Source organism: Camelus bactrianus, chromosome 12 (assembly GCF_048773025.1).
Source record: "Camelus bactrianus isolate YW-2024 breed Bactrian camel chromosome 12, ASM4877302v1, whole genome shotgun sequence".
Classification (NCBI taxonomy): Eukaryota; Metazoa; Chordata; class Mammalia; order Artiodactyla; family Camelidae; genus Camelus; species Camelus bactrianus.
In genome coordinates this window covers 65,706,010-65,733,960 of record NC_133550.1, presented here as the reverse complement: position 1 = coordinate 65,733,960, position 27,951 = coordinate 65,706,010, and the positions used below count along the sequence as shown (strand labels likewise).

Genomic DNA, 27,951 nt, shown 5'->3' with positions numbered 1-27,951 from the left:
CCGTGACGTCAAGCCTGCGGAGCGCCGCGCGGCGGCTGGGGGCGACGGGTGCGGGCGCGGGCGCGGGCGCGGGCGGCGCGGCTCCGGGGCCGGGCGGCGGCGGCGGCGGCGGCGGCATGGCGGAGAGCGAGGCCGAGACCCCCAGCACGCCGGGCGAGTTCGAGAGCAAGTACTTCGAGTTCCACGGCGTGCGGCTGCCGCCCTTCTGCCGCGGGAAGATGGAGGAGATCGCCAACTTCCCGGTGCGGCCGAGCGATGTGTGGATCGTCACCTACCCCAAGTCCGGTGAGCCCCGCGCGGACCCCGCCCGGCCCGGCTCTGCGGCGCGCCCGCCCAGACGCTGCGCCCGCGCCGGGGGCTTCCTGCCAGGGGCGGCGGGAGGGCGGGGGCGCGGTGGTCGCCCTCGCCGCCCTGCCCACCACCCATCCCGCGCCCGGAACCCGACAGGGCGGGATGGAGGGTGGTCGGCCTGCATTTGGGGAAACCAAGACCAGAGACCTTCGGAGGTGGGCCCGGCGTCCATGGCTGGACAGCGTCCCGTGGGGCCTCTTTGGCTGGAGCTGCCAGTAGGGTAGGCCTAGGCCAGGCACCCCTCCCTGCATCCCCTCCCATTGCCCTGCTGGCTGTGTGACCTTGGACAGTCACTTAACCTCTCTGTTCCTGGGCCCGGTTCAGCCTTTGATGAATTCAAAGTCCTGGTGATGATCTGGGAAGGGGATAAAACGGTCGTCAGGGCTGTGTGCGTCCCTCATTCCCTGCATGGGCCCCAGGTGGGGGATGGGACTGACCATGCCCGGAGTGCGTGCCTGCTGTGTTCTCTTGTTTCAGGGCCGCCTCCATCACCCAGGTCAGTCAGGACCCCGGGGCATTCACATTTCCTAGCATTAACTGACGTCATTTTCATGACAACCGGGTGAGGTGGAGATGGTCATCCTCACTTTACAATGTAGGTACTAAGGCCCAGAGAGGGGAAGTGGCTTGCCCAAGGTCACACAGCTGATGAGTGGCCGAGGCGAGATTTAAAGCCAGGCCCATGTGTGTCCAGGACCTGATATAAGAGATTATCCTGTAGTGCCTCTTCTGAGGTTTGTAAGGAAAAGAGGCAGTTTTTCTGTTCTTTGAACATACCTGCAGGTTTCCCTTGTTACCAGTTTGTTGGAGAGGGAGGGAGATGCCTGAAACCAGACAGTGCAGTGCGTCTGTCGCCTGGTGTGGAGGGTGGCAGCCTTGAGGTTGTGCTGGACGAGGAGGGGTGTGGGTTGCTGGAAGTCCTGTACACTTGGCTGTCCTTGCTGTGCGGGGCCCCAACACCCAGGGGCAGTAGGCGCAGTCCTCTGGGCAGGGGGCTGTGAGTGGAGCGGTGGGGAAAAGAATGGAGGTGCTGCTGAGCTGTCCTTGGGAAGGGGGAAAGGATGGAAGTGCGCCCTGGACGTTCCTTCCACTGCAGCCTCACAGCCCCTCATCCCAATCATGGGGTCCTGAGGGTGTGGGGATTCAGATTTGTTCAGATTTTAGAGCCACAGACATCATTCAGACATGTAAGACCCCAGCTGGGTGTCGGGGGTGGGGGCTGTACTTTGGACCCTCACATTAAGTGGGATCAATAAAGACTAAAAATAGCTTCATGTCAGTTTAGGACAGGGTTTGCCTCTATATGAATTGTGAAAACTTGGTTTGGGGAGCTCTATAGGATTCTGGAATTGCAGATGAGCAATTGTGGTTCTGTGTTACACCCTCCATTTTGCAGCGAGGAGACCAAGGGTAAGAAGCTAAGTAGCTGGAAGGGTGGGGGAGGCACAGGATTAGCGCTTACTTGAAAAGCGTGTACTTGGGGCTTGTGGGGGATGCTTTAGAAGGGCCCTGCATTGAGGGCCTGGTGGGGTTCTTTGGGGACCTTTCTTGGCACCTTGGTGGGGAATGAGGTATTAGTTTAAGGAAGTTTTCTAGATAACCCAAACTCACATCTTTTTGTAACTTACATCTTTCAAAGACAATCAAAAGTATACCCTAGACTTTTTCACAAGGACAATAAACATGTGGCTCTTTCCCCTGGTGACAGAGAACCCAGCAGTGGCTGGAGATCCTTATGTGGGGTCCCTTGCACAGAGCCCTAGAGAGCTTCCTTTGTAAAACTTAAAAAAAAAGAAAAATTCCCACAGCCCTGTGGCCTTTGCAGGCTCTGACTGTTTCCCCATCCGGCCCTGGCTGCTCCTTTGACCTTTGACCTGAGGGCTGGGTGACCTGGACTGCCTTGTTAGAACTGCGTGTAAGCAGGAGCAAGTGACATTGGTCACTTCACAGCTGACTACCTGCCGTGCTCTCTCTTTGTAGCTCACAGAGTCACAGCAGACTCCCCTCGGGGCTGTCTGGTCCCATTTGGTCTCCCATTTCACAGATGGGGCAGGGAGGCGCTGGAGGTTAAGCCACTTGCCCAAGCCCACGTGGCTGGTGGGAGGCTCGTCTTAGCAGACGCGAGCTCGGGAGTGAAGCGGAAGCAGAATTGGGGGTTTTGTGGAGGCCAGTTTACTCTGTTCCTTGTTTGCTTTCCTCCCGATTCTCAACCTTGGCCCGGTCCATCCCTCTCCTCCACTCCATGGGATGGTGACAGGATAAGTGAGAAGTTTTCTCAGAAAAGATGACCTGCACTGTCGTAAACCAGTGCTTCCAAAGGCTTCCACCCCGCCCCCCCGCCACAGCCTGTAAAGTTCATTACATGAACGGTCAAACAGGGAACTGAAGATTGGTCCCAAAAATTGGCACTAAAGGTTTTTTCTCAACTGGAGGACAAGGGTCCTGGAAGTCATCTCCAGTGGCAGCTGGGGTAGCAGGACGAGCAGCCTCGGGGGCAGGATCTGGCTTCCGGCAAGTCATAGCCCTCAGGTGATTCCAAGCCCCCTTTTCCCCGCTGTGAAATCCACAGCATAAACTAAATCATTGCTGCCCTGGTGCTGGGATCCTTTGAGGGGCTGTTCCTTTGGACTCAGGCCAGTCGCAGTTTGCGATGGGACCTAGGATGCCCTGGGAGTGGTGAAGCGGCCCCTTGCTGAGTCCCATGTGCCAGATGCTCTGCCACATTAACCTGGAGGCTCAGAGAAGGCAGGAACTTGCTCAGAGACATGCAGCTGCCGAGAGACAGTTAGGTCTAATCAGGTCCCCAGTCCACAGCCAGCCTCTCCCCCTCCCGTGCAGGGTAGCTGGACTCAGGCCCCAAGGAGGAGGGAGGATCCCACCTTCTCTTGTGTGCTTTTGATGGAAGTCTCAGACCACTTTGGGATTTTTATGGTTTCTGTCACTGCTCTGAGTCCTGTACATGGACTTCAGGTGGCCCAGTTCGTGTTTCCTTTTCCCCCCGCTTCCCCTCCCCACCAGGAGTGGTCTGTAGGAGGTACTGGTGATTAGAGACTAAGAGCCTGGCTTTGGAGCTGGAAGTCCTGGATTTGAACTATGATGCTTACCTACTAGATGGCCCTGAGCAGATGACATCGTCCCTTTGTGCTGTGGTTCCCAGGGAGGTGGGAGAGATCACCTCACCGCCTTGATGGGCTGCTGTGCGGATGAGTGAGATGCTGGGCGAGGGCTCCGCCTGTACCAGGTGCAGGGTGAGCACAAGAAAGGGCCGTGTATTGATGCTGGCTTTCACTCCCCGAGCACCTGTGGTGCCCAGGTGCTCTCCTAGGTGCTGGGGGTGCAGAGAGAAGTCCCATCTGGTGCCTGTTCTCGGTGAGTGATCAGTCTGCTGGGGGACAGGCAGCTACAGGGTGGTTGGTGCTGGGACCGGGGCAAGTAGAGGACAAGCAGAGGTCCCTTCCCCTGAAGAAACCACAAGACCCCTTGGGTTTCCGGTGCCCAAGTCTAGGAGATCATTGGAAACTTGCAGGTGGCCTGAGCGAGAAGGGCCTACAGGGTCCCTTGTCCACGCCTGCCATCTCTGGTGGGGACAGGGGTTCACAGGGCTGGGGGATATCTGGTGTTAAAGGCAGTAATAACTAAATCCTGCTTTTGTGCGTGTGTTTCTGATATCTGAGCTCAGATGACAGGCTAACACTACGCTATCCAGGACAGTAGCCTCTAGCCACAGGTGGATGTTGAAGGCTAATGAACTGAAATGAAATAAACTTAGACTTTCAGTTCCTCGGTAGCACTTGCCGTATTTCAAGTGCTCAGAGCTGCATGTGGCTGGTGGCTGTTGTATTGGACAGCACACGTGACACACTTCCATCATTGCCCCAAATTCTGTGGGACGGTGCCAGTTCAGACCGTGGTCCCAACAGTGGGAGCCGCTGTGCCTTCTGAGGAGGGCCCTTCTCATGATCGCTTGTTGATTGTCATTCATGCTTAAAGCCTCTTTGGTCCCAGGATTTTTGTAGCTTAAGTCTGATTGTGTCTGGGGAGATGTCTTATAGCTGTCCCCGAGGTCCCAGAGCCTGGCTCTGGAATACGCTCCTTGCCTTGGCCAGAGTGCCCATCTCCTGATTTTATTTTCCTTTTGGTTCCCACCAGTCTTGAGGTGCATCCTCATTGTCTTGTCACTGACTAGGAGGGAAGCAGTGAAATGACTGTAGGGGAGAGAGAGAGTCTGGCTCCAGTTCTAGCCCTGTCACCATGTGACTTCAGTTTGCTTATGACAGGTGAGAGGCTTGGACCTGATGGATTCATTTAAGTCTTAAATTTTAGAATAACATGGGGGTGTGTCTCCCTACTGAGGAGAGGGGGCTTGGGGAGCGTTGTGAATGAGGCAGTGCTGCCCTCTAGGAACCTGCAGTGACACTGGGAAGCCAGGCTCCTCATGCTGAAAGCTGACCGACAGGCCAGGGTGGTCATTCTCAGTGTTAGTCCAGGAGCCGCTGGAAGGAGGGCTCAGAGGAGGAGGGTCACTGGAGGTCTGCATGGAAGAGGTGGGCTGAGTGGGATCACCGATTGCAGCTCCTGTCCCACTCTCTACCTTGTCTGAGTGTCAGAACAGTCATGTGTTCTCGTGATTGTTTCCTTTTTTGGATAGAAACAGGCCCAGTGAGGGGAAAGGGCAGTATCAGCTTTTGAGTGTATGGTTCTCATGTGCACGTGGTGGAGATGAACCAGCGACAGGAGGAGCTGGAAGAGGGACAGCAGGGATGGGAACTGGCATCTGCCCAGCACCTGTTCTGGGCCGGTCGCTCCCCAAGTTTTCACATCTGGTCATCACATTTCATTTTCCCGCAGGCGGGGAGGAGGCTGCTCACGGCCTCAATGCGGGTCAGGAAGCAGACTACACGATGTCCAGGGAGGGACTTGTCACCCTCCCTGAGCTCACATTTGTTCCAAGGTCAGTGTGAATGGCCTCTCTTCCAGCTCCACCACACAGGGTGATGGTGCACCCCAACCCAGTGCTTAGTTGCCCGCCTTCCGGGAGAGCATGCAGAGGCCCGAAAGTGTAGCGGAAGGCCCCCTTTCCCTTTCTCTCCTCCTCTCTCTTCCTTCCCTTCGCTCTTATTCCAGCTGTTTGCACATAATCAAGAAGGCTTGGAATTGGGGGAGAGGGGGGCAAACCCAAGTGCCTGGGTGGGTCTCGGGAATGTTCTCCCCTTTTTCGGTGGGGCTTGGAAGAGAAAGCCTGGGGAGGACTCCACAGGGTTCTGGAGAAAGAAAGGAGCAGGGGCGTCTGGAGGGAGCATCTTTCTGACGCCAGTGGAAAAGGAAGAGACCCCGAGTTCCCTGTCTGAGCTCCAGGGTCTCATCCTGGGCTCCTCATTTCTCATTCCTCTTAGACAGAGATGACCTCTCTCCACTCCCCTCCCATATGCACTTTGTTACTTGCTTCTGTGGATCCTGCACCCAGGAAGCTCTCAGATCTGTCTACGCCTCTCAGCCCCTGCTACCATCTTGGAGTTCTTCCTCTCTCACCTGGAGTATTGCGTGGCCTTCTCCCTTGGCTCACCTTTCATTCTGCAGCAGAAGTGACCGCTTAGAAACACAGATCTGACCGTGGGCACTCTCTCATTAGACCTCTTCACTGATGCCCTGTTGCCTTCAGGCAGTGGTGAACTCTGTAGCCTGTCCTTCTATTGTGGTCTCATTTCACCTGTTCTGCGTCCTTACTCACATGGGACCGTCTGAGCACGCCTGGTTCTTTCTTCCCCTAAGTCTTCTGCTCCTTCCATCTGTTGTGCTCTTCCCCTCCCCTCCCCCCTCTCCTTTTCCTTCCTTCTAATTACCTGATGAGGATGTCCCATTTCAAAACTCTCATCTGTTCACTGTGGGACTGACCATCCTTCCTGTGTCTCCCTCCTATCTTTCAGCACTGGAGTGATGCCACTTCATTGTCTCCTGGCTTGCATAGCTTCTGGTGAAAAGTCAGTTGTGATTCTTTGTTCCTTTTGGAATGAATCTGTTTTTCCCTCTGGTTGCCTTCAAGATTGTCTCTTTGTCTCTGATTTTTCAGCACTTGGAATGTTATGTGTCTAGGTATTTTTTTTTCGGGGAGAGGGATTTATCAATGCAAATATTTCTTTAGTCCAGTTCTCTCTTCTTTTGAGATTCCAATTAGGTACGTGATGGATTCTTTAGTGCTGTCCCACAGCTCCTTCTCTCTGTGTTTCAGCTTGGGTAATTTCTGTTGCCTTATCTTCAGGCTTGTTCTTCCTTCTACTGTGTCAGTTCTACTGGTGAGCCCGTTGGAAGCATTCTCTACTTCTGTTGCTGTGTTTTTATTTTTCCTATGGCATTTCCATTGTAGTTTCCATATCTCTGCTGAAATATCCATCTGTTCATGTACCTGGTCCACCTTCTCCATGAAATCCTCTAACATTTTAACCAGATTAATTTTAAATTCTTTTGAGTCTGGTTCTGTTGAGTGTTTTGTCTCTTGACAGTGGAATAATTTCCTTTCCTTGCCTTTTTAAGAATAAGTAGTGCTTATTTATTTAAAAGTCTTTTGAGGGGGTCAGGTAATTCGGTTTATTTATTTATTTTTAGAGAAGGCACTGGGGATTGAACCCAGGACCCTGCGCTTGCTAAGCATGTGCTCTAGGGCTTGAGCGATAGCCTCCCCCTTAATGAGCAGCACTTTTGGATTGAATGCAGACTTAGCGTGCCAGCATTAGCGCTGCAGTCAGTTGCATTTATGCTTGGAAATGGGCCTGTCTTTTCCTGCCAGGCCATTAGTGTAGGTGGCAAGTCGGTCTGGTAGGAGTTGGGCTGCATTTCGGTTCTGTCACTCTGGTCACTTGCGTGACTGCAGGTTTTAATTCCTGTAGCGTCACCTTGTGCTGAGCATGGGGGTTGAGCTTCCAGAGGGTCTTTCCTCAGTGTTCTGCCATACCTTCAGCTTTTGGTCTGAGTCTTAGAAAGGTTTCTCCCCCCCGTCCCTCCCCTCAGCGGTGGGCTGCCGTTACTTGCTGCTCCACTTTACTGGCTGGGGGAGGAGGGTTTTGACGGGGAGGTCCTCTGGCATCTGGTCCAGCTGCCGCCACAGGCAGGCTCTGGCTTCCTGGGTCTTGGAGGGCTTTCTCAGTGACGCCCCTTAGTGGCAGCCAGCTCTGCCTTGATGGTGGGTCTTGTGCAGGAAAGGGTTTCACATCCCTCTTTGGCACTTGGGGGGTCTCAGAGTCCAGAGATGGGCTCCTGCCCCGCCCAGAAGGCAGAGTTCTTTTCTTTCACCCCGTCTCTAGCCATGTGGGGTCCTCACCAGTGCCCTGGGTGGGAGGGGGACAGGTTTTGCTTCCCCTCCCTCAGTGTCTTGCAGCGTTCTTCCCACAGAGAAGGGTCCTGGCAGGGTCTTTTCCTTTCCTGCAGCCATGATGCTGAGGAACGCTGTCTCTACCCTGCCTCCCCAGTCTCTCTCATGAGCACCTGGTGAGTCTGCAGAGAAGAGTCTGTTTGGTGCCAACTCTCTCCTTGGGTCTCTTGCTCTGTAAGCCCACAGTTAGCCTTTGTAACTTTGTGGAAATTCTACCTGAGTATAGCACCTGGCTTCTCTTCCTCCTGGGCGCGTCTTCCTGGGGTTCTAGCCTATCATCTGCCCTGCAGCTTCAGCTCTCTGATGGGTGTGGTGTGTTTATGTGCGTGTGAGTGTGTGGTATATGGGTGTGGTGTATGGTGTGTGTGTGTGTGTGTGTGTGTGTTGAAGCACTCTAGTTCTGGAGTCTGACAGTTTTCGGTCCTGGGTTCATGGCCCACCCGTGTCTGTGGCCCCAGGCAGCTCAGCGCTGAGTCCGCCTGTGTGTGAAATGTGACATCGGAAGCCACCGAGGGGCTCGTGCGGCTCAGATGAGGCCGCAGCTGCGTGAGTCCCTGGGACGGTGCATGGACGCCACGCTGTCCTCGGCTGCTGCTGGGGCCACAGGGCATCTTGTGTGAGCAGCATGGGCCTCTCGTCCTGGTTCCCGTCCACGTGCAGCCTGGGCCTGGGAACGGGCAGTCCTCCTCGGTCTCCATGTCCTCACGCGTGTCAGGACTGCCTTGAGAGCTGAGACGGTGTATGTGAACATTCCCAGGATGGGGGCAGGGGCGGAGGAGGGTGCCTCACCTTTGCTCTTTCCTTCCTGAGGAGGAGTGTTCAGGAGGCCTCAGCATCTGTTGGGAGAGCGAGCCCCACCCCTGCTGAGAGGCCTGCAGGAGCCCAGCCCTGGGTCGTGTGTCCAGCTCTGCTGGCTGCAGCTTCAGATGCTCAGCTGTTGCTATTTTCGAGGGAGCTGGACAGATCCTGGCTGGGGCTTCTTGATGTCTGGCAACTGCAGAATGCCCGTGGGGCCGGTGCTCCCCTCTGCTTCCTCTTAAAACCTCACTGCCTGACAATCAGGTAGAAAGGAGGGGCAGTGACTGCAGAGTTTGGAAGCTCAGATGTGGTGGCTGAGCGTTAACCGACCTTGCAGGTAGAGACCCTGATGACAGCAGACGGGGAGGGTGACAGCTTACTGTAGAGCTGCAGGAATTGTGCACCTGGCACCTTGGGGTGGCAGCCATGATACAGGGAGAGCAGGAGGCTATTGCAAAGACAGGTGTCTTTGGGGGAAGCTGATCCAGAGAGGCTGTGGATTTGGGGATGTCAGGCACAGCTGGAGGCTGGGATATGGTGCTGAGTTGGATGTGGAGATCATGTGACAATAATGCACCTGCAAGGGAGTTTCCAGCCCCCTCCCCTCCTTGTATCCTGGAGTGCCTGTGGTCCCCCAGGGCAGAGAGGGGAGGTATCTTCTCTGGAGAAATTGACCCCAAAGAAAAGACTTATAAATATTTGTCTGTGGGCATCTCCCATCTCAGCTGTGAGAGCACCCAGGCCGGGGCTGCGTTCCCAGACACACGGATCCCTGCAGTCAGCAAGCCTTGCTCACTCACAGACGGCTGCGACCAGTGGCTCATTTTAACCTGTGGATGGACTCAGGGTCTCCAGATCCTAACGTCTCCAACACGAAGGACAGAGACCTGCAAAAACGAAACAAAACAAGCAGCAAAAAGAGTTCAGAGGAATCAAGGACAATGTGCAGAGCAGAAGAAAACCTAAAAAAACAGAACACCTGCACCCCTAGCCCTCTGTGAGCCCTCAGAGAGTTAAGGCAGATGTGTGTTCACTAAAGAAAGCAGGTGCACCAGGAAGGATCAAGGAAGGATCATGAAAGAACTCTTGGGGATTAAAGAAGTGGTAGTTGAAATTTTTAAAACTCAGTTGTGAGGTTTGGATAGTCATGCAGAAGAAATACCCCAGGGAACAGAACAAAAAGTTTACAAATTGGTGATGAGTAGGTGCAAAAAGATAAGAAAATGGAAAGATCTCAGAGTTCCAGAGAGAACAGAGAAGGGGCAAGAGCAAAGTATTGAAACCAGGATTTTCAGAACCCCAGGACTTGAGTTACAGACCCCCTCATGCCTGACAGCACCCCCGGGCTGATGGATGAGAAGAGACCATGCTCAAGCCCTTAGTGGAAAATTCCGAACCTGAGATGAGGAGAATATCTCAAAGCCTCCAGAGATAAAAACGGGCCACTTTCAAAGGGCAAGGAACCCGGACCTGAGAGTTCTCCACACAGCACTGGCAGCTGGAAGATGGGAGCAGTGCGTTCAGGGTTCCGAGGGGACGTGGTCTCCAGCCTGGAATTCTATACCCAGCCAGACCGCCGGTCCCGGGTGAGTAGAAACGGGCGAGCTTTCATCTCAGACAGCTGTCAAGCTCAGGAGGCAGCTGGAGGGTGGGCCCTGCCACTGCGTGAGAGGACACCAACGAGGGGGTTGTGGACAAAGGACATGGTCCATCCCGCCCGAGGGAGATCACGGGAAGCAGGTTGTGGGGAGCCAGGGGGCAGGGGTGAGACCCCAAGAAATACATGGACCTGAGAGAGCACCCTGTGTATTTGGCCGTCTGGAGAGGGTTTGCTATGGAATTGGAGAAATAATTATCAATAGGTGCATAGAAAACCAAGCAAGCAAGCAAAGAAAAAACAAAATCTTCTGCAAGAAAAGAAGTGTAATCATTTCATGGTGTACTTTGAATTAGGCCGAACATTGTGCCTGGGCAATGCAGGAACTCGGCTGGGTCGTCACCTTCCTTAGTCTCAGGACATATTGATGGTGAAATGACAGTCTAAGCACAGAAGGTACTTGAGGGTAAGGGAACAATCAGCAAAGATTGCTCTGGGTATGACTGGGGTTGCGGGGAACAAGATTTTCTGTATGTATCTTTGACTTTTAAACTGGATACACATGTGATTTTGGTAAATAATAAAAATGAATAGAAATTCCAAATGGTTCCGGCTCCAGGATCCTGGTGGTTAGGGGCCCAGTTCTGACTGGCTCTGAGGGCAGAGTTTCGGTGGGAATTTTCATGGGATCCACTGCAGCGTTGTGCCGGGTCGGGCTGGATGCCAGTGGTTTCCGATGGGTCTCGGCCCAGGAGGCCCAGGGCCAGAATCACTGCCGCCACTGCAGGGCCGCCCAGGAGTGATTTCACTGCTGTCAGCAAAAGCGCCCCTGTAAACGATCGTGTAGCATCTGCTGACTTGAAAATGAGCTGCTGGAAAGTGTGTGGCTTGTGTTACTCCCTGCCCGGCCAGCCCTATGTGTATCTGGGTTGAAAGCCTGGCTCTCCTCTGCCTCACCTTGGACTTGCGGGGAGGCAGGCTGGTTTCCTGCCGCAAGCTCAGCTCCCCGCGGAGGGTTCAGATGTGGGGGGTGGAGGGGTGGGGGCTCAGCCCCTACTTCGCCTGCACCGGCTTTTGTACATCTTGTCCGGTGGCTACGGGAGTGGAGGAGGTCCCAGTCTACACTGGCCCGGGATGGGCCCCACCCAGACTCTCCGCTTTCGCCCCTTCTCCTCCTGGGGTGCTGGGGAGGCCGTGCAGGGAAGCGGGGACTCAGACCTGGGTTCCCACCCCAGATCTAGCTCTCCCCTTCCCAGCTGTGTGATCTTGGACTAGAACCAGAACTCCGAGCTTCTATTTCCCTATCTGAACTGAATGTGCTTTTAAAACCTCTCTCTGCCTTGTGTGGGCGGTGCTCCAGGTGTCACCTGTCATGTGGGGCATGGCTTTGATGGGAGGGCACGAGTCCTGTGTTCGGTTGAGGCTGCCCAGTGCAGTGGGAGGCTGAAGTGTGTTCGGGTGTTAGGAGTCCTGGTGAGCGGTGCCTGTCCCGTGTTAGGGGCTCGGAGCCCGGCTCTCTTGTACAGCCTCTGGCCCCGAGCCGGTCACATCTGGCCCTTCCACTCATCCTCTTCTTTGGCCCAGCAGCCTGTGAAGAAGCAGGGACTCCCAGGGCCAGCCCTCAGCGCAGGCTGGTTGAATGGACAGAGGGGTGGTGGGTGGATACCCCTCTCAGGGGCCAGACCACCGGATCCTGAGTGAGGACGGCGACCTAATCCCAGTCCTCAGCAGGCAGGAGGGTGGGGGCCTCTGTAGGAAGAACACAGGCTCTGCGACTCGGGCCTGCGTCCAGGTCCTGGCCTTCACTTTCCTCTGTGAGATGGGGATGGCAGTCCCGCCTGGCAGGAGATAAGGTGGAGTCTGGTGCCTTGGCTCTGCCTTCCCAAGAGCACTGTGGCTCGGAGCTGAGGCTGCCAAGATGGGACAGATGTCCGTCCAGATGTGGACAGGAAGCCCCTGCGTGGCCCCTCCGCCCTCGCCCCACCCTCTGGGCCCGGCTGCAGTGCCTGCCTGGCCTGGCACCCAGCACAACAGCCACCGGGGAGCTTGGGAGGGGAGTCCTGGGGTGACTTGGAAGGAACAGCATGCTCTATCTCAGGGACCATGAGTTCATGGGTGACGCTGGAGGGGTCCCCGCTCTGGAAGGTGGGTGCTGCCACCACCTCTGGGGCCGGGCTGGGGCTGCGTCCACTGCCTTGGTTACCAGTCCTTCGGACAGAAGGTGTTGCTGCGGCCCCACTGGGTGATGAGCAGGGGGGTCTCCACTGGGGTCCTGGCTCCAAGAGGAAGCCTGCGGGAGAGCCAGGCCTGCCGCTGGCCGTGGACACAGGTGAGCAGGAGGCAGCCGGCTGGGAAGGGAGCTCTGAGCGGGGAAGCCTCGGGGGAGCATCCCCGGCTCAGGAGAGACTTGGCTGGGGTCGGGAGGGCCACAGACGCTGCTCTGACCCCGAGTCCCGTGGAGAAGAGGAGACGTCTGAGCTGGCTGCGTGCCATCCTTCAGGCCGCAGCACCTGCTCTGTGCTGGGAGCCGTGTTAGGAATGCAATGTGAATGTGGTCAGCAGGAAAGCAACCCTCGGGTGTCCACGCCCTGATTCCTGGAGCCCAGGAGGGAGGAGTAAGGTTGCTCACCAGCTGCCCTTCAGACGTGGATTATCCTCAGCCATCTGGGAGCACTCAGTGTGAGCACAGGGGTCCTGACGGGGGAGGGGGGAGGCGGGAGGGTGCGCTGGTCATGCCGTGTGACCAGAGGCTGGAAAAGGTGAGAAACAGGTTCTTCCGGGAGCCCAGGAGGGGACGCAGCCTTGCCGACACCTTGATTTTAACGCAGTGAGACCTGTGCTGGCCTCCTGGCCTCTAGACCTACAGGATAATAACTTTGTGTAGTTCTAGGCTGCTGAGTTTGTGCTAATTCATTAACAGCAACCATAGAAACTAATAGAGAACTCAGACACGCTCCCTGCCCCCCGTCAGCTCCACAGCGGTGCGCAGAGTGCTGAGTGCAGTTGGACAGGAGGTACAGGGCCCTCGGGGCTGGGGAAGGGCAGCTGGTGAGACTCGGAGAGGTCAGGAAGGCCTCTGAGGCAGTGGCCCAAAGAGCAAGTCCAGGTTGACCAGGCAGAAGGGCAGCCTGTAGACCGGGGCCGCAGGGTACTGAGCTCTGGGGAGATGGAAGGCCGGCTGCAGCAGAGTGTCAGGGTGGGGAGAGGAGGCTGGGGGCCGAGTAGGGCTGCATCCCTGGATGTGAGAACGGCGGGGTTGGGTGGGGGTCCAGGCATGGCAGCCAGCATAGTAGATGGAGAGGCTGAGTGGGGCTTGTGCTGGTGTGCAGGGGTGCCACCTGAGTGGTGGGACCTAGCTGGGTGGCAGTGGGCCTGGAGAGGATTGGAGACACCTGGTGCCTGGCGGGGACCTTTACAGATCCAGGGCTGGCTAACAGCAGAGCCTGTGTTGGTCCTTGGTTAGGTGCGTACAAGGGTGTCTGGAACTGCTTACAAGGGTGTCAGTGTAGTTACCATCTCCAGTTGGTCTTTTCTGTGATCATTTTGTCACACCGGCCTGGCGAGGCCGGGGGCTACTTCCCGAGCTTGTCCTGTGTCCCCCATTCCCTGCCTCCCTGGTGCCCAGCAGGTGCACGGTGTGGCCTATTGATTCCACTGAACGCTAGAGAAGGTGAGGCTGAGAGTTGCTCAACCAGGAGATGGGCTTGGAGGGGCTGGAGAGAGGGCCTGGCAGCTTCCTTTGGGCTCTAACAAGGCTGGCCTTCCAGCAGAGAGATTTAGTGGAGGCAAGGATGGAGCTTGTGGAATCGTTGTAGACAATGATAATGTGCAGAGAAGGTCTGTCTAGGTCATTGCCTGTCGGGGCTACAGGGGTGGGGGAAGGGAAGGGAGCACTAAAATAGGTCCTGAAGGCCTCACTGAGAGAGGCCTCTTTTGGTGGAAACTGCCTGCAGTCCGAATTTCTAAGGGCATGGTCCCCCACCCCCACCCTTAGTGCAGCTGCCCTAAGCTGCTGGGTAGGCGGGCCTCCCCAGGAGCAGCTGGCTGGTGGGAAAGACACACCAGCTGTGACTTTGGGCACAGTTAGGCCCCAGGAGCCTCATCTGTAAATGGGGGTGATGATCCCCCTATCTCAGGTTGGTGGGAGGGTCCTGTGGTTAATGGACAGAAGTTCTTTCTGTTTGAATTGAAGAGCTGCCACAACACTTTCTATCTTCAGGGCCTTTGCTTCTAAACTGCCTTCTCCAGGAAGTCTTCCTTGATCGACACATCCCCTTCTGATTACTTAGTGTCTAGGGTTTGCTCGTGCATTCAGAAAATGAGGCTTGAGCGTGGCCATGTGCTGGCTCACCTGGTACAGCAAAGAACCAGGCAGAACCACTCATGCCTTTATGGAGGGAGGGGTGGGAGCCCCTAGACTCGAGGCGCTCTGGGACCCCCCCCCCCCCGCCCCAGCCCTGTGGCCCGTCAGCCTTCTTCTTGGGTGGCAGGTGCTGACCCAAGAGCTGGCTGGCCCTTGGGTTTCCTCTGAGCGCCCCTCCCCGGCTTCTCTCCCTCCAGGCACGAGCTTGCTGCAGGAGGTGGTCTACCTGGTGAGCCAGGGGGCCGACCCCGACGAGATCGGCCTAATGAACATTGACGAGCAGCTCCCGGTCCTGGAGTACCCGCAGCCAGGCCTGGACATCATCAAGGTAGGCTCGGGGCCCAGCCCGCCTGCTCAGGGCGTTTCTGCCTGAGTGACAGTTGCTCCTGAGGGGTTCCTGGGGGCCCTGTGGGTGGAGGGAGAGCAGGGAGCTCCCGGTACCCCCAGGGAGCCTAGAGGGAGACTGACAGGCCTGACCTGGTGACTGTGACCCTGGAATTGAACCAGTGGGTGCTGAGGGTGACTTAGGGGTGGAAGGAGGCTGGTGCCCAGGGGTAAGGGGGACGGGGCAGTGTCGGGGTGAGGTGCCTCTGCTCCACTTCCCCTCCGGCCGCCCGCTGTGGCTCACTCTGTCTGTTGCAGGAACTGGGTCGGATGCGTTTGCATCAAATATTTGGTATGAAGACTGAAATAAATGTCATCCCCAAATCCCATCCACCCTGCCCCTCAGACATGGCCAGAGTGTTTTCTCCCCACCCTCCCCTCTGCCACTTTAGTTCAGGCCTCATTTCCTGCGTGGCCAGCCTGTCCTTTCTCCCCATGGACAGGCCTTCTGAAACACAGCTTTGAGGGTGCCCCCGCCCCCTGCATCATTGTCCCTTGTGAGCTGGTCTCTGCACCCCACCTACAGCGACAACTCACCTGCGTCCACCCCCTCACCCCTCTGTTGGCCACGGTACTTCGGCCCCTGGTGACCCATCCACTGTGCCCGCAGCAGAGCGGCAATGGGTGCCTGCCACCCCTTTCCCGCCGAGAACTGAGCTGGCAGGGCGATGTCACAGCCCTCGCAGAACTTAGATTCCAGTGAGGCAGCTGACTGGACAGGAAAGCTGAGAGTCCTGGTGCTCAAAGGGTGACCACCCCAGATGGGAGCAGAGCAGGATGGAATGGGGCAGGCCTCTCAGGGGACACGTCTGAGTCAGGGCCTGGGAGAGGGAGGGCCAAGCACATCCCAGGAGTAGCAGGAAGCCCTCAGTCCGGCAGCCTCCGCACCTCGTGCCCCAGGCTGTTAGGCTGGATGAGCACCTGCGCGTCCTCTGAGCACCCGCCGCTCCTCTGACCCCGCTGCAGGAACTGACGTCACCCCGCCTCATCAAAAGCCACCTCCCCTACCGCTTCCTGCCCTCCGACCTCCACAACGGCGACTCCAAGGTAACCCCCACCCCCGAACTGGAGGCTGACAGGCCCTTCCAAGCGGTGGTCTGTCCCAGGTGTGAGTTCCCAGAGAGCCTCGGGGTGGTGACCCCCGTGGGGGCTGTCTTTGAGCCAATATCTCTAGCTTTTATCCATGTTTCTAACTTTGGCTTGTCCTCACAGTTGAACTTGAACTTGGAAGTCCAGCCTCTGCCTGTTTAAGGCCCAAGGACTCATGGCTGCTTTCAGTGTCTCTGATTTTTCCTATTTTCTCAACTACATTAGATATATGAATCGCTTCACCTGTAATTCTCATCACCAGGGTCAGGACTGTAATTTTCTTGTCTTCTGCTGATTTTAAAGTAGTGCTTAGAGGCACCCCAATGTTCATAGCAGCATTACTGACAATTGCCAAGATATGAAAGTGACCTGAGTGTCCATCAGCAGGTGAATGGATAAAGATGTGGTGTATGTATACAGTGGAATACTACTCAGCCATAAAAAAGAATGGAAAATTTGCCATTTGCAACAGTGTAGATGGACTTGAAGGGTATTATGGCAAGTGAAATAAGTCAGACAGAGAAAGATAAATACTGTATGATATCACTTACATGTGGAATCTAAAAAATAAAGCAAACTAGTGACTATAACAGAAAAGCAGCAGACTCACAGGTACAGAGAACAAAGTGATGGTTACCAGTGGGGAGACGGATGAAGGATGGGGGAAGATAGGGGTAGGGGAGTAAGAGGTACAAACTGTTACATATAAAATAAGCTACAAGGATTTATTGTACAACATGGGGAATATAGCCAGTATTTTATAACCTTTAAAAATTGTGCATCGCTATATAGTACACCTGTAACTTATGTTGTACAGCAACTATACTTCAGTTAAAAAAAATGAAGTAGTGCTAAAGGACAGAAATATGATAAAACTCTGAAATAACTCCTAGCTGGCCATATTGCCTGAACAGGAGTTCATCTCTGCTGAAACAGAGTGACAGTGAGGAAGCCTCTGCCTTGTGCACAAGGGGCTGACCTTGCTGTGGGAAGCGGGGTCAGAAGGGTGGGTTGTAGGTCAGTGGAGCCCGCACCGGCGGCCGGCCTGGGACAGAGGGTCACAGACCAAGCTGGTCCATCCCGCCCTCCGCAGGTCATATACATGGCTCGGAACCCCAAGGACCTGGTGGTGTCGTATTACCAGTTCCACCGCTCCCTGCGGACCATGAGCTATCGAGGCACTTTCCAGGAATTCTGCCGGAGATTCATGAATGACAAGTGTAAGTGTTTCAGCCTGTGTGCCCTTACAGCAAGGACACTGAGTATCCACTGGACGCCCATGAGTGCTTCACGTCGCACCCCAGTAACCATGGGGGTCGCCTGCCTTCCCGCTAGTGGGCAGAGGAGCTGGGGCTAAGGGGCGTCGGGGGCGCGTCCTGGGTCGAGCCGGTGCTGGGCAGGGTGGGTGAGCACCGCGGAGGGCCTTCTCTCCCACCGCGTCCTTGGGGTTCCCCAGTTAAAAGCACCCCTCCTCCTGCCTGGATTCTGAGCAGTGAGGTACCTCTATTGTCAGTGCCAGAGGTCAGGTTAGAGGCTGTGGCTTCGTGTGAGAGCCCCTCAGGCCTTTAGCTGGACTTGAGGATCAAGCTTGGACCCCAGCCCCAGGCCGGTGTGACGGGTGGGGTGCACTTTGGGGGATGGAGGGAGGCCACGCTCTGTGTAAGAAGCTTATTCCCAGGGGAGAGGGGTGAGCTGGGGCCACGTGTGCCGGGCCCTTCCTTGTCTCCCTGCCCTGGGGCGGAGCGGGCCTGGTCACACCCGCTGCACTGGGCCCAGGGAGGGGGCCATCCCTTTGACCATGTGGTCGGCAGCTCTCATTATGGTTCTGCACCCATCTGAAAATGTACTTCCTGTTTTATTTCCCAGCTCAAGTAACCCTCCGCCTTGTTGTCCACCTGTTCAGCCCAGTCAGGGGTTGAGCTTCTGTGGCAAGTTAAGGATAGAGTGCGTGGTGATGATCCCGGAGTACAGTGCCCTGAATCTGAACGTAACCCAGGGCGGCCCCCTGGAGCTGCCTCCCGAGCCTGGTTGAAGGCCAGACCCCACTCAGTGCACCCATGCATGCGCCACCCCCAGTGCCTGAAGGCGCTCTGTCCCTGCCCTTGAACCTTTGCTTCAGCTGTGCCGGGGGAGGAGGGCTGAAGGCCTCTGTCCAGCCTCCCTTCCCCCAGCCCACCCACCATCTGGCTCTGGCCTCTCATGGTCTGCCAGGCATTTGGAGCAGGCCACTCTTGTGGTCCCCAAAGCTGTGTTTTTAAATCCCAGCAGGTGTTCCTGCCTTTATAGAACCAGCCACCTGCGTGGGGACCACGCCCTCGTAAAGAGCAGGTATCCATCAAGTTCAGACTGACCCTTGGTGCAGGGCTTAAAGCCTTCTGCTCAGGCCAGAGCAGTTGAAAGTTATCTCATACAGGCCTCTCCACGTTGGGAAGGTCCCAGCACGGCCCAGCACTGAGGTTCAAGGCCACACACACTTGATTTGGTCCCTCCAAAGCCTCTTCACCTAAGTCCTCCGCCTCCCAGGTTCCCTTTATACTCAGTGCTCAGAATCCCTGCTGTCCAGGAAGGGCGCCTCTCTTCTCTGTCCGAGGTCCTGAGGGACCTGAGCAGCAGGGGGCAGATCCTCCTGCTCACTAACACTGGGTCCCAGCAAGGCCTCTCTGCTGAATGCCTGTGCCTTGTGTTGATTCGTTCCCGCCCGTTTCCCCTTCCCCTTCCAGAGCCCCCTTCCTTCCTCATAAAGTACTGGGTGGGTCCTTGGTGGCCTGAAGAGGGCCTTCTGCTCTGCTCTGGCCCATAGCCCCCCCCCCCCCCCCGGGGCCCCTGACGGCTGACACCCGGGTCCCTCCGGAGCCCTCTTTGCAGGGGAGGCTGCGGCTGGGAAGGCAGACAGAGGGGTGACGTCGGCTCCGGCCGGCTGGGTGGGAAATCGATCCCCTGCTTTCCTGGCCGCTCACACAAGTAAGTCCAAGAGGCTGTCAGCGCCCTGGGGGCACAGGCCACGCTGTTGGAGGTGTGACCGCAGGGGCAGTAGCAGCCCCCCTGCCGCTCGGTGGACTCAGCAGTGGATTCAGCAGGACCCTTACCAGGGCCCTGGGGGTCGGACCCCCAGGGGCCTCCACCAGGCACCGGCACCGCCCCCGGTTGTGTCATCTCGGGTTCACGAGGAGGAGGAGGAGGAGGAGGAGGTGCAGAAAGGCCCAGGGCCTGTCCAGTCACAGCCGGGGAGGGTGCGAGAGGCCAGGCTGCCTCAGTCCGAGCCCCCGCCCTCACTGCTCTGCTCTCCTGCCCTCCTCCCGTCGGGTCTTGTCATCTGCTTCTGACCCCGTAGTGGCCTTACATCCTTTACGGTCCCCATGCAGCCCTCGCCTCTGCTCGCCGCTTCCCCTGCGGCCTCCTCCTCCCTTTCGTTGCCTGCTTCGCCCTTCCTGGTCCTTTGAGGCCTGTCCCAGTGTGGGAAGGGCCCTTCTGTGTGCACAGGGCCTCTGTCTGGTCACTCTGTCGTCGGCAGTCTCCTTGGTGGTTTCCCACCAGGCCGGAGGCCCCTCAGGCCCTCGACCTTAAAGGGGTATCCGCCGGGCCCAGTGTTTGCAAGGTGGACGGGCGCTCGGGTGAGTGGGGGTGCAGGCAGCGTGGCCACTCCTCTTGACCGGCCCCTGTCATCCAGCATGCCCGGGGCCCCTCACGTTCCTTGGCTGAGACCTTCTTCTGATTAACATGGAAGCCCCTCGGAAGGCTCCCACGGGGACCCTTTTAGTGATGGGCATCTCCACTTGACAAGGTGGTGAGAATCAGTTTTTATGAAGAACGTTGTGAAGCAGCCTGGCTGCACTGATCAGGACGTCTGCCCGCGTGACCCCAGCCCCACACCAGAGCCCTAAGGAGCGCAGGAAGTGGGGGGCTGCCCTGTGCCAGGACAGGGCTGGTTGCCTCTCTCAGTCCTTGCGGCTTCCTGATTCTGCCTGGGGTTCTGCTGTGGCACCTGCCTGGTGGGCCCCGTTCTCAGCTCTGTCCTGGAGCCTCCCACACCTCATTCTAACCCCAGCAGCGTAACTGACTGGTCCAGTATCCTGGTTTCTCTGGGCATCACTGTCTTCCCAGTTAGAGAAATTCATGGGTGCCGGGTCCCACCCATCCCAGGAGAAGAGGCCTTCACCCTAAGGGTCAGAGCTTCTAGGCATCGAGGCGGTGGGGGCTGTGGACCGTGGGCAGGAGAGACTTAGGACCTGGGACTCGTGAAGGGGCTCGTGTGGGGCTGCCCCTGAAGCCCAGGACTTACTCTTTCTTCCTGAGTCGCAGCTTCTGGGCTGTAGGAGGGGAGCCTTCTGAAAGGGAAGGCAGGGAGCAAGGCCGTCTCCCACAGGCCGCTCCCCCGTGACTGACTCACCTGTGCCCTTGTGTCCACAGTGGGCTACGGCTCCTGGTTTGAGCACGTGCAGGAGTTCTGGGAGCACCGCATGGACGCGAATGTGCTTTTCCTCAAGTACGAAGACATGCACCGGGTGAGTGTGGCGGAGGCAGGTACCTGGGGCTGCTCCCGCTGCCGGAGCCTCTGGGAGAGCACGCGCGGGGAGGGTGGAGCCTGCAGGGGGCGTCAGGGACTCGGGAGTCCAGGTGTCCCCCCACCACTGTCCTGAGCCCCGGCCAAGCGCAGCTTCAGGGTCAGGTAGCGTGCAGTGCTTTAGAAAAGCCCCATTTCTTACTGTGTTCCTGCTTCAGCTGTTGCAGAGCAGCCAGACTGGCCCTGCTGCCACCCAGCACCCTCTCCAGAGGTGACCAGCTCGGGGCAACGGGCTAAGCTGGCAGTCTGAATTTCTCATCTCGGCCTGTTTGCCCGAGGGCAGCAGTTCTCAGACTGCTGAGGGACCCGATGGGTTTACCGGTGAATTGCTTCACAAGCCAAGTGTTTCTGAGGCCTGGCCCGGAGCCGGAGCCGGAGGCGGGCCTCGGGCGGCAGCTGTGAACGTGCTGGGCTGGGCGGCGGGGCCTCGCCCGGGCCCTCGAGAGCTCGCTGTCCGGCAGGGGCCGACGTGGGCATCCCGGCCCCAGCACTGGCTGCGTCGACACTTAGCAAGCCTCACTGTGGGCCGAGGCGGTGCAAGGCCCCCATGCCCTGCCCTCGCTTCGGGTCTGCCCCTCCCTGTTGCTCACAGGTGCCGGCCAGCTTCACGCTGGCTTCCTTGCTGTTCCTTCAGCCCGTCGGGTGGGTTCTCTGTCTGGCATGCCATGCTTGCTGTGCCTCTGTCTGGAATGTTCTTCCCCAGTTGTCCACACCGGTCACTCCCTCGCTTCTTTCAGGCCTTTGTCCCCGTCAGTGATGCCTTCTGTGACCTTCACTTAGAGCCCCCGTCACTTCTCTTTTTTATTTCATTTTCTGCGTTTCTCGTCCTGCAGTGCATTTTACTGTTCAGAACTCATTTTACTTACTGTCTCCCGACCAGAGTGAGCTCCGAGGGCTGGGGTTCCAGCTGTCTTGTTCACTCTCGTTAAGTTAGTGCCTGACACAGGCGAGGCCTTGGAACGCTTGTTGAATGAATGGATGGCCTTCGAGATAGAAACTTTCATCTCCTTTTCAGGAAACCAGAGGCCATGCCATGTGCTGTGGGGAGACCCCGGAGGATGGGTTCGGGGGTCTCTGGGGCGCTAGTGGACAGGGCGGAGCATCCACAGCCCCCGAGGGAGGCCGTGTGGCAGGAGTGTGGCTGCCTCGCTGCCATTGACTCTGCTTGTTCCTGAGCCCTGCGTGTGGAACCAGGAGGCGTGTGTTGGCATCTGGCCCTGCTCAGTGCGGTGTCCGCACGTCACCTGTGCCTCGAGAGGAAAAGGGTTGTCTCTTCCCGTCTCCATGCTGTGTTCTTCCGCTGCACATGTTTGCCCATCCATTCGGGGCTGCTGGGCATTCGAGATGTTTCCATCCGAGGTGGCTGTGAATAGAGTGCCATGGGCGTTCTGGTGCCTGGGGGAAAGTGAGCATCTTTTCCATCAGGCCTGTGCCGGGGTCAGGGCGCGTGGCTCCGTGGTGCAGGCGGGGTGGGAGGAGAAGTCACAGGCCGTCTAGCTGCACACACACCTGCGGGGCCCAGATGCTGGCCGGGCAGTTTCTTCCTGGAGCCTCAGTTGACTGAGCGATGAGTAACTTAGTATTGAAATACGAGGGAGTGGGACGCAAGGTTACATGAACCTTAGAGCTAAACACAGCCTTAGTGCCTGGCTGCCCTGGACTCGGCCCAGAGGCTTCGTGATGCTTGTTGGCTTCATAAACCAGCAAGAGAGGAGACAGCCTCTAGCATCTTCCTGATGTGACCAAGACGCTGCCAGTGTTTGGGGGCTGCCTGGTGGCAGCTCAGGACCCTGGGCAGAGCACTCGGTGATGCATAAATTGAGAATATGAGGTGCTTTGGTATTTTCCGGGGAGAAGCTGGCAGCAGTGGGGAGGGGCTGCGTGGTGAGCAGTGTGTGGGGGCCCCTCCCGAGGCTGTTAGGCTGCATGGGTAATTCATCTGCTCCAAGGAATGGTGGAGCGATGGGCCCGGAGATGGCTTTGTGTCTGCAAGCCAAGTGTAACTGCATCTTGTTCCTCCTGCCTGGCGAGGTGGGCTGGCCCTGGAGTCTGCCTGGGGTCCGCAGGGGCCTCCCGGCTCTCCCAGGTGCCAGTCTAGACTCCAGCTGATGGCGTGGAAGGAGGATGAGGAAGAGGTTAAGCTGATCTTGCTCTTGGCACAGTTCGCAAGTGGTGTTACTTCTTGCTGCTGTTGAAAATGACCACAGCTATATTAAGACCTCATGTCTGCTTTCAAATTTCCCAGACAACCTGGATTTGAATCCCAGATCTGCTACCTGAGAGCTGAGTGCCCTTGGGCAGTCTCTTAACCTGGATTTTATTTCCAGACAAGGTCAATGCCAGGCTTGTCCTAGGGACTAGGTAAGGCCGTGTGTACCAAGTGCCCAGAGTCGGGTTTGGTAAAGGTGTGGCCTCCAATGGGCTCTCCTGCTTGTGTCTTCCAGGACCTGGTGACGATGGTGGAGCAGCTGGCCAGGTTCCTGGGGGTGTCCTGTGACAAGGCCCAGCTGGAGTCCCTGTCTGAGCACTGCCACCAGCTGGTGGACCAGTGCTGCAACGCCGAGGCCCTGCCTGTGGGCCGGGGTATGTGCCCCTTCCCCCCTACCGCCCCGCCTTCTCACTGCCTCTGCCTGGGAACCCAGGGCCCTCGTCCCCTTCCCTGCCGGGGTCCTCATGCTTTCTGGACCATTACCCTCATGTCAGTGTTTCACTGCCCTGCACCTCCTTTCTCCAGAGCCCTCTGCTTTGTGAAGGGCAAGAAGGTAATTGGAAAAGTGCTGTCGAGGGGCCGTGGAGCGACCCCTGCTGGTGTGTGCGCTGTGACCGTGCACACAGTGTTGTAGTTCTCGGGGTGGCTGCCAGGATGTCTCAGGCTTCGTGGGCAAAGGGTGTTCGAGCGAGCGCCTTCCCAGACGGCCCCCAGGGCAGGTGTGAGGCTGTGCAGGTCTGAAGCGCAGTGTGTGCAGACGACTCCCTTGAGCTTCTGTGGGCTGTGGGAGAGCAGAGGGAGGGGGCGGGAGGGCCCACGTGAGGGGGTGCTGGTCCCCTGCTCCCTCCTGGGAGCCGGCGGTGCAGTGAGCGGCAGCTGCCCCATCTGGGGAAAGGTGTGTGCGTGTGTAGGTGTGTGCCTGTAGCTGTGAGAGAGGAGGAGAGGAGGGGGCGCGGGCAGGAAGCGCAGCCCCACTGGAGCTGGCCAGCAGCCCTCCTGGAGGCCGACGCTCCCTCTAGGCAGCAAGAGCTGTATCTTGGGCACCAGGCAGTTGGAGATGGGGAGGAGTCCCAGGAAGGAGTCGCCCCCAGATCCACCTGGTGGTTGCTCTCCGGGCCCTGAGGGCTCGTGGGATTTGAAGCGGTTTGTGGAGAGCTTGGGCATTAAAGTCCCCTGCACCTGGCGGTGGCCGAGGCCCTGTGAGCCACCCACTGGGACAGAGTCGCACCTGACTGGGTGCTGCGGGCCAAGGCTGGTTCCCGGCTTTGAATTTGGAGCTCCCTCGGGTGTGAGAACGTTCCCAAAACAGTGCTGGGCGCTGCAGTCGGCTGCCCAGAGGGGAGAGAAGGGCTGGGCTCAGGCCCCACCTTTGAGCCTCTCTGGCCTTTTGTCCTTCCTCCAGAGAGGGCCGGTGGTGGCCGCCTTGGCTCTCGGGGCTGTTGGAAGGTGGGTGGAAGGCACCTTTCCGTGAATGCAGGGCAGGCAACTCTCCGGGAAGCAGACAGCAAACCACATCACCCTGTCATTTATTTCCTGGCTGCATCTTCACAAATGTTTATTATTTAAAATTTATTTGCTCTTTTTTGGTTTTGCTTTCGCTGTGTTTTGTTACCCTCAGATGTGACCTTCTCCGGATCCCTCTTCTGGTTCATTTGTGTGGTTGAGAAGCGTCGAGAACATGCTGCGTGCCCATATGCTCCCTCCAACGTGTTTGTTTTATCATCGTTTACCTTGGTTTTGCTTTATTTCAGTTCTTTGATTTTGTTTTCTTTTAGCACATTGCCTCTTTGCTCAGAAGACCTCCTTGCGTTGGTGAGAACGCAGGGGCTCGAGCAGCCAGCTGCATTGCTTAAATTTGATTCATATCACAACATAAATTGCACTGTCTTGATTCCAAATCCTAAACCAGGTGGGTGACTCCTTTGATGAGCTCTCAGCTGCCTCAGCTGAGAAAAATTATCATGGAAAAATGTATTTATGGTGTGGTTGGTTTAGAAGCTTCTAATTTTGCCCCTTAGGTATCATTAGAGGGTAGCAAGAAGAGTCTCTCTTGTTTTCTTCTCTCCACTACTTTCTTTTCTTTCTTCACTACCGAAGAGAAAATCCTTGTCACTTTGGTTATGTTAGCTCAGCATTCACAGGGTTGCAATTTCATATCTGAGGTCCTTCCAGGACAAGGACGACTGCTAATAATGGAGCTAATGAAGGATGTTTGCTGGAGCCAGTTAGAGCTCTGATCTCAGAGATGCTGATGGTGAAGAGAGTTCTAAACTAGCATTTCAGCTCCCCCCGGGCGGTCACGGAAAAGCACAGTGCGGGCTCGGGGGCTGTGCCCACGGCTCCTGCAGGTGGGAAGTCGGGGCCCCACTCCTGACGCCTTCACAGTCGCCATGAACACGTGGCCAGGACAACTGGAGATCTTGGCGTTAAGGAAACTGGGTTCAGCGGTTTTCAGTCATTTTGGGCATTTTCTTTCCTTTCCCTGCACGAGGGATGCCCAGACCCGGGCCTGCACAGCTGCCTGCAGGACCAGGGGCCTCACGGGCTGGAGCTGAGCTAGTCGGCTGGTGGTGCCCCGACTCCTGTTGGTGTGGAGTGAGGAGCTCTGGCTGCAGTGCGCAGTCGGCCTCCAGGCTCCAAAGCTCATTCACCCGCGGCTGCTTTATTCCCTGCTGTTGCACAGACAGGCGTCCTGAAGCTTTCACCGCTGACCTGTGGTCAGGCGGCTTCCTGCTCCCTATAAAATGTTTTGCCTTTTTGGATGATTTTTCCCCCCTTTTAAAATTCTCCAGAAACAAATGCTGCCTTGGTGGAGCTGTTGAGCCCAGTGAACAGTGATGTCACGGAGACCCCAGACCCATGTGACGCCCAGAGCAGTAGATGTGTCCCCAGACCCTGTCCGTCCTCCGGGGTGTGGTGACTCGCCCGCCCTCTGCCTTGGTGCTGGGGATTCAGCAGTGAATGGGGTCAAGCCCGTCCTCGAGGGCCCCAGCTCTGCACATCCATGGTGCCAGGCTCACTGCGCAGGGAACGACCGGGCTCCGGAAGTGGGTCAGCGTGTAGTGCAGGTGGCTTGTCCTGCCCCCGTAAGCCAGGTTCAGAGGGGTCCAGGAGTAGGTCTGGAACCTTCCAGATCCATTGCCAAGGCTTCCTTTGATTTGGTAGCTGGCTGCCGCTTGTGCACAAGTGAACTCAGCACGTTCTGGTCTTGTCTGTGTTTCAGGTAGAGTCGGGCTGTGGAAGGACATCTTCACTGTCTCCATGAACGAGAAGTTTGACTTGGTGTACAAACAGAAGATGGGAAAGTGTGACCTCACGTTTGACTTTTATTTATAATCAAGCAACAGCAAACTTGCATGCTCACGGTCCCCGACACTATAGCTAAAGTCCCGTTTGCACTCATTTGTTACTTGCTGGACAAACTCTGGAAGCAGTGTGAAGCCCGGGGTGGGGAGGGAAACAGTGGAGAAATCAGAGGAAATGGGATTATTTCTGACCCAGAGCAGCTGTCTTGCCTTTGGAATTTGAAGTCTACATGTCTGATTGTAAAGATTGCAGTTCTGACGGCCTGTCCCATGGGTCTCAAGTCTGTGACATATGCAACTAGAATGTCTACCTTTTACAACCCACATTATTTATTGTATTTTATAGAGCTTTTCACTGGAAATCTAAATAAATGTCAGTAAACCAAATAAAAGTTCATTTCCGAGGGGACTCAGGAGCGAGCCACACCCAAACAGTAGAAGGATCTCAGGGTTGACTCTTTATTTTTGTAGTTTTAGTCTGTAAGGCACAGCTGTTCGGTTCTCGCCTGGTTCTGAGATGCAGGTGAGGACAAGGGTGAGCTGGGTGTGGGGGGATGTGTTTCTCCTGGTGGAGTTCAGGTCTCAGTCACCTCCCTAAAATGCAGCGGGAACTGCTCACGAGGGCGATGTCAGAGAGGATGCTCTGCGGCCGGAGAGCCCGGCGCGCGCTCATACAGGGGACGCAGCGGAACACCGACGCCAAGACTGGAGACCCCGCCACAGAGACACTGAGTCCACTCGGAACCCGGGTTTTTGTTCCACTGTCTTACTTTCATCCCCTGAAGCTGAAACCTGCTTATGCTGGCAACCAGATGCTTGTAGTCAATTCTAGAACTCCTGGGTCTTTGTCTGCCAGTCAGTTGTTCCATCTGAACCTGCAGCTCTCAGCCACGGAGACCCGGTTTGCAAGCTGAGCACCCTGTCTCACCCAGATGGGGCTGGCGATGTCACCCCACTGTACCCAAGGAAGCAGAGGTGGGCTTGTCATCGACCCCCGACCCGCTTCACTAACTGGCCCACATTTTGCTGGAGAAGTGACAGAGACGGCCAGGTGAGCAGCAGGGCCGGCGGCCGGCGGGCACGCAGGTTGCCGCTGCGGTGGGACTGGGCTGTCTTGGCTGCTTACGTGGCTGGGAGGTGCCCGGAGTGGTGGTCAGAGGGGTCATCGCCATCTAAGGGGTCTGCTGTGCATGCTGACTGCAAAGGGCAGGTGTACACTTTGTTATTTGTCGAGAGCAGCTTGAACAGGGCTGGTGGTACGTGGCGCTGCGGTGGGCTTGGCAGCACTTTTTCTGTGTATCTGCGAGGGAGGCTGCTTTCTGTGAAATTTCTTTTCTATTTTTCTATTTTTAGTACTGTATGGGCTTACTGAGCGCCACACGTGGTACTTCTGTGCTTGCTTGCGTCTTTAATAAAGACACGTCCCATGCCTTGTGTCCAGCTTGTGCTGACGGGTGGGGAAGGGGCCCCCGAGGTCCCCTGAGCGTTTCAGGGTGACGAGAGTAGCCCCGCTGACCCCCACCCCTGGGGCTGAGAAGGTCCTGGCCCCTAGCTGGGTTTGGCTGTGTCACTCCAAGGGTTGACTTCCCCTCGCTGTTAGTCCACCCACCTTTGGTATGTCTTTTAAGCTGCAGTGAAAGGAAGGGTGGGGGAAGGAGAAGAGCAGGGAGAGGTTCTGGTGCCCCCGGGGCCCGGGGTCTCGGCCTCTGTCTTGGAAGGTCCCCTTTCGACGTGGCGGGTGGTGGAGTGTCAGGGACCCAGCTGGCTGACTGCATTTCCCGAGTCCTTGTGGGAAGGTCCAGGACATTGTTTTACTTGGGTAGAGCTTGGCCTTTCTGGAAAGTCAAGTTTATTTTCAAATGGACTAGTTCCCTGAAGTTTCAGGTGAAATCCTAGAGTTTTTTTTGGTACTTGGGGTGACCCTAGGCTCC

The 27,951-nt window shown here is 56.7% G+C and overlaps 1 protein-coding gene across 5 annotated transcripts; it reads left to right on the top strand.

The window, feature by feature from the left end:
- The first annotated feature begins 43 nt into the window (after nucleotides 1–43).
- SULT4A1 (sulfotransferase family 4A member 1) lies at nucleotides 44–26,460 on the top strand. Of its 5 annotated transcripts, XR_012510969.1 has the most exons (8): nucleotides 44–285; nucleotides 14,670–14,800; nucleotides 15,823–15,903; nucleotides 17,039–17,165; nucleotides 20,353–20,447; nucleotides 22,951–23,089; nucleotides 24,491–24,624; nucleotides 25,939–26,460. XR_012510969.1 is itself a non-coding variant. In XM_074375663.1 (7 exons), exons 1-7 carry the CDS (start codon nucleotides 117–119, stop codon nucleotides 26,049–26,051), a joined length of 855 nt encoding a protein of 284 aa, XP_074231764.1. In that variant the 5' UTR covers nucleotides 44–116; the 3' UTR covers nucleotides 26,052–26,460. The 5 variants fall into 5 exon arrangements, 4 of the variants coding, with proteins under 4 accessions (XP_074231764.1, XP_074231765.1, XP_074231763.1 ...); XM_074375663.1 differs by lacking the exon at nucleotides 24,491–24,624; XM_074375664.1 differs by having other exon boundaries at nucleotides 24,491–26,460.
- Nucleotides 26,461–27,951: the final 1,491 nt, after the last annotated feature.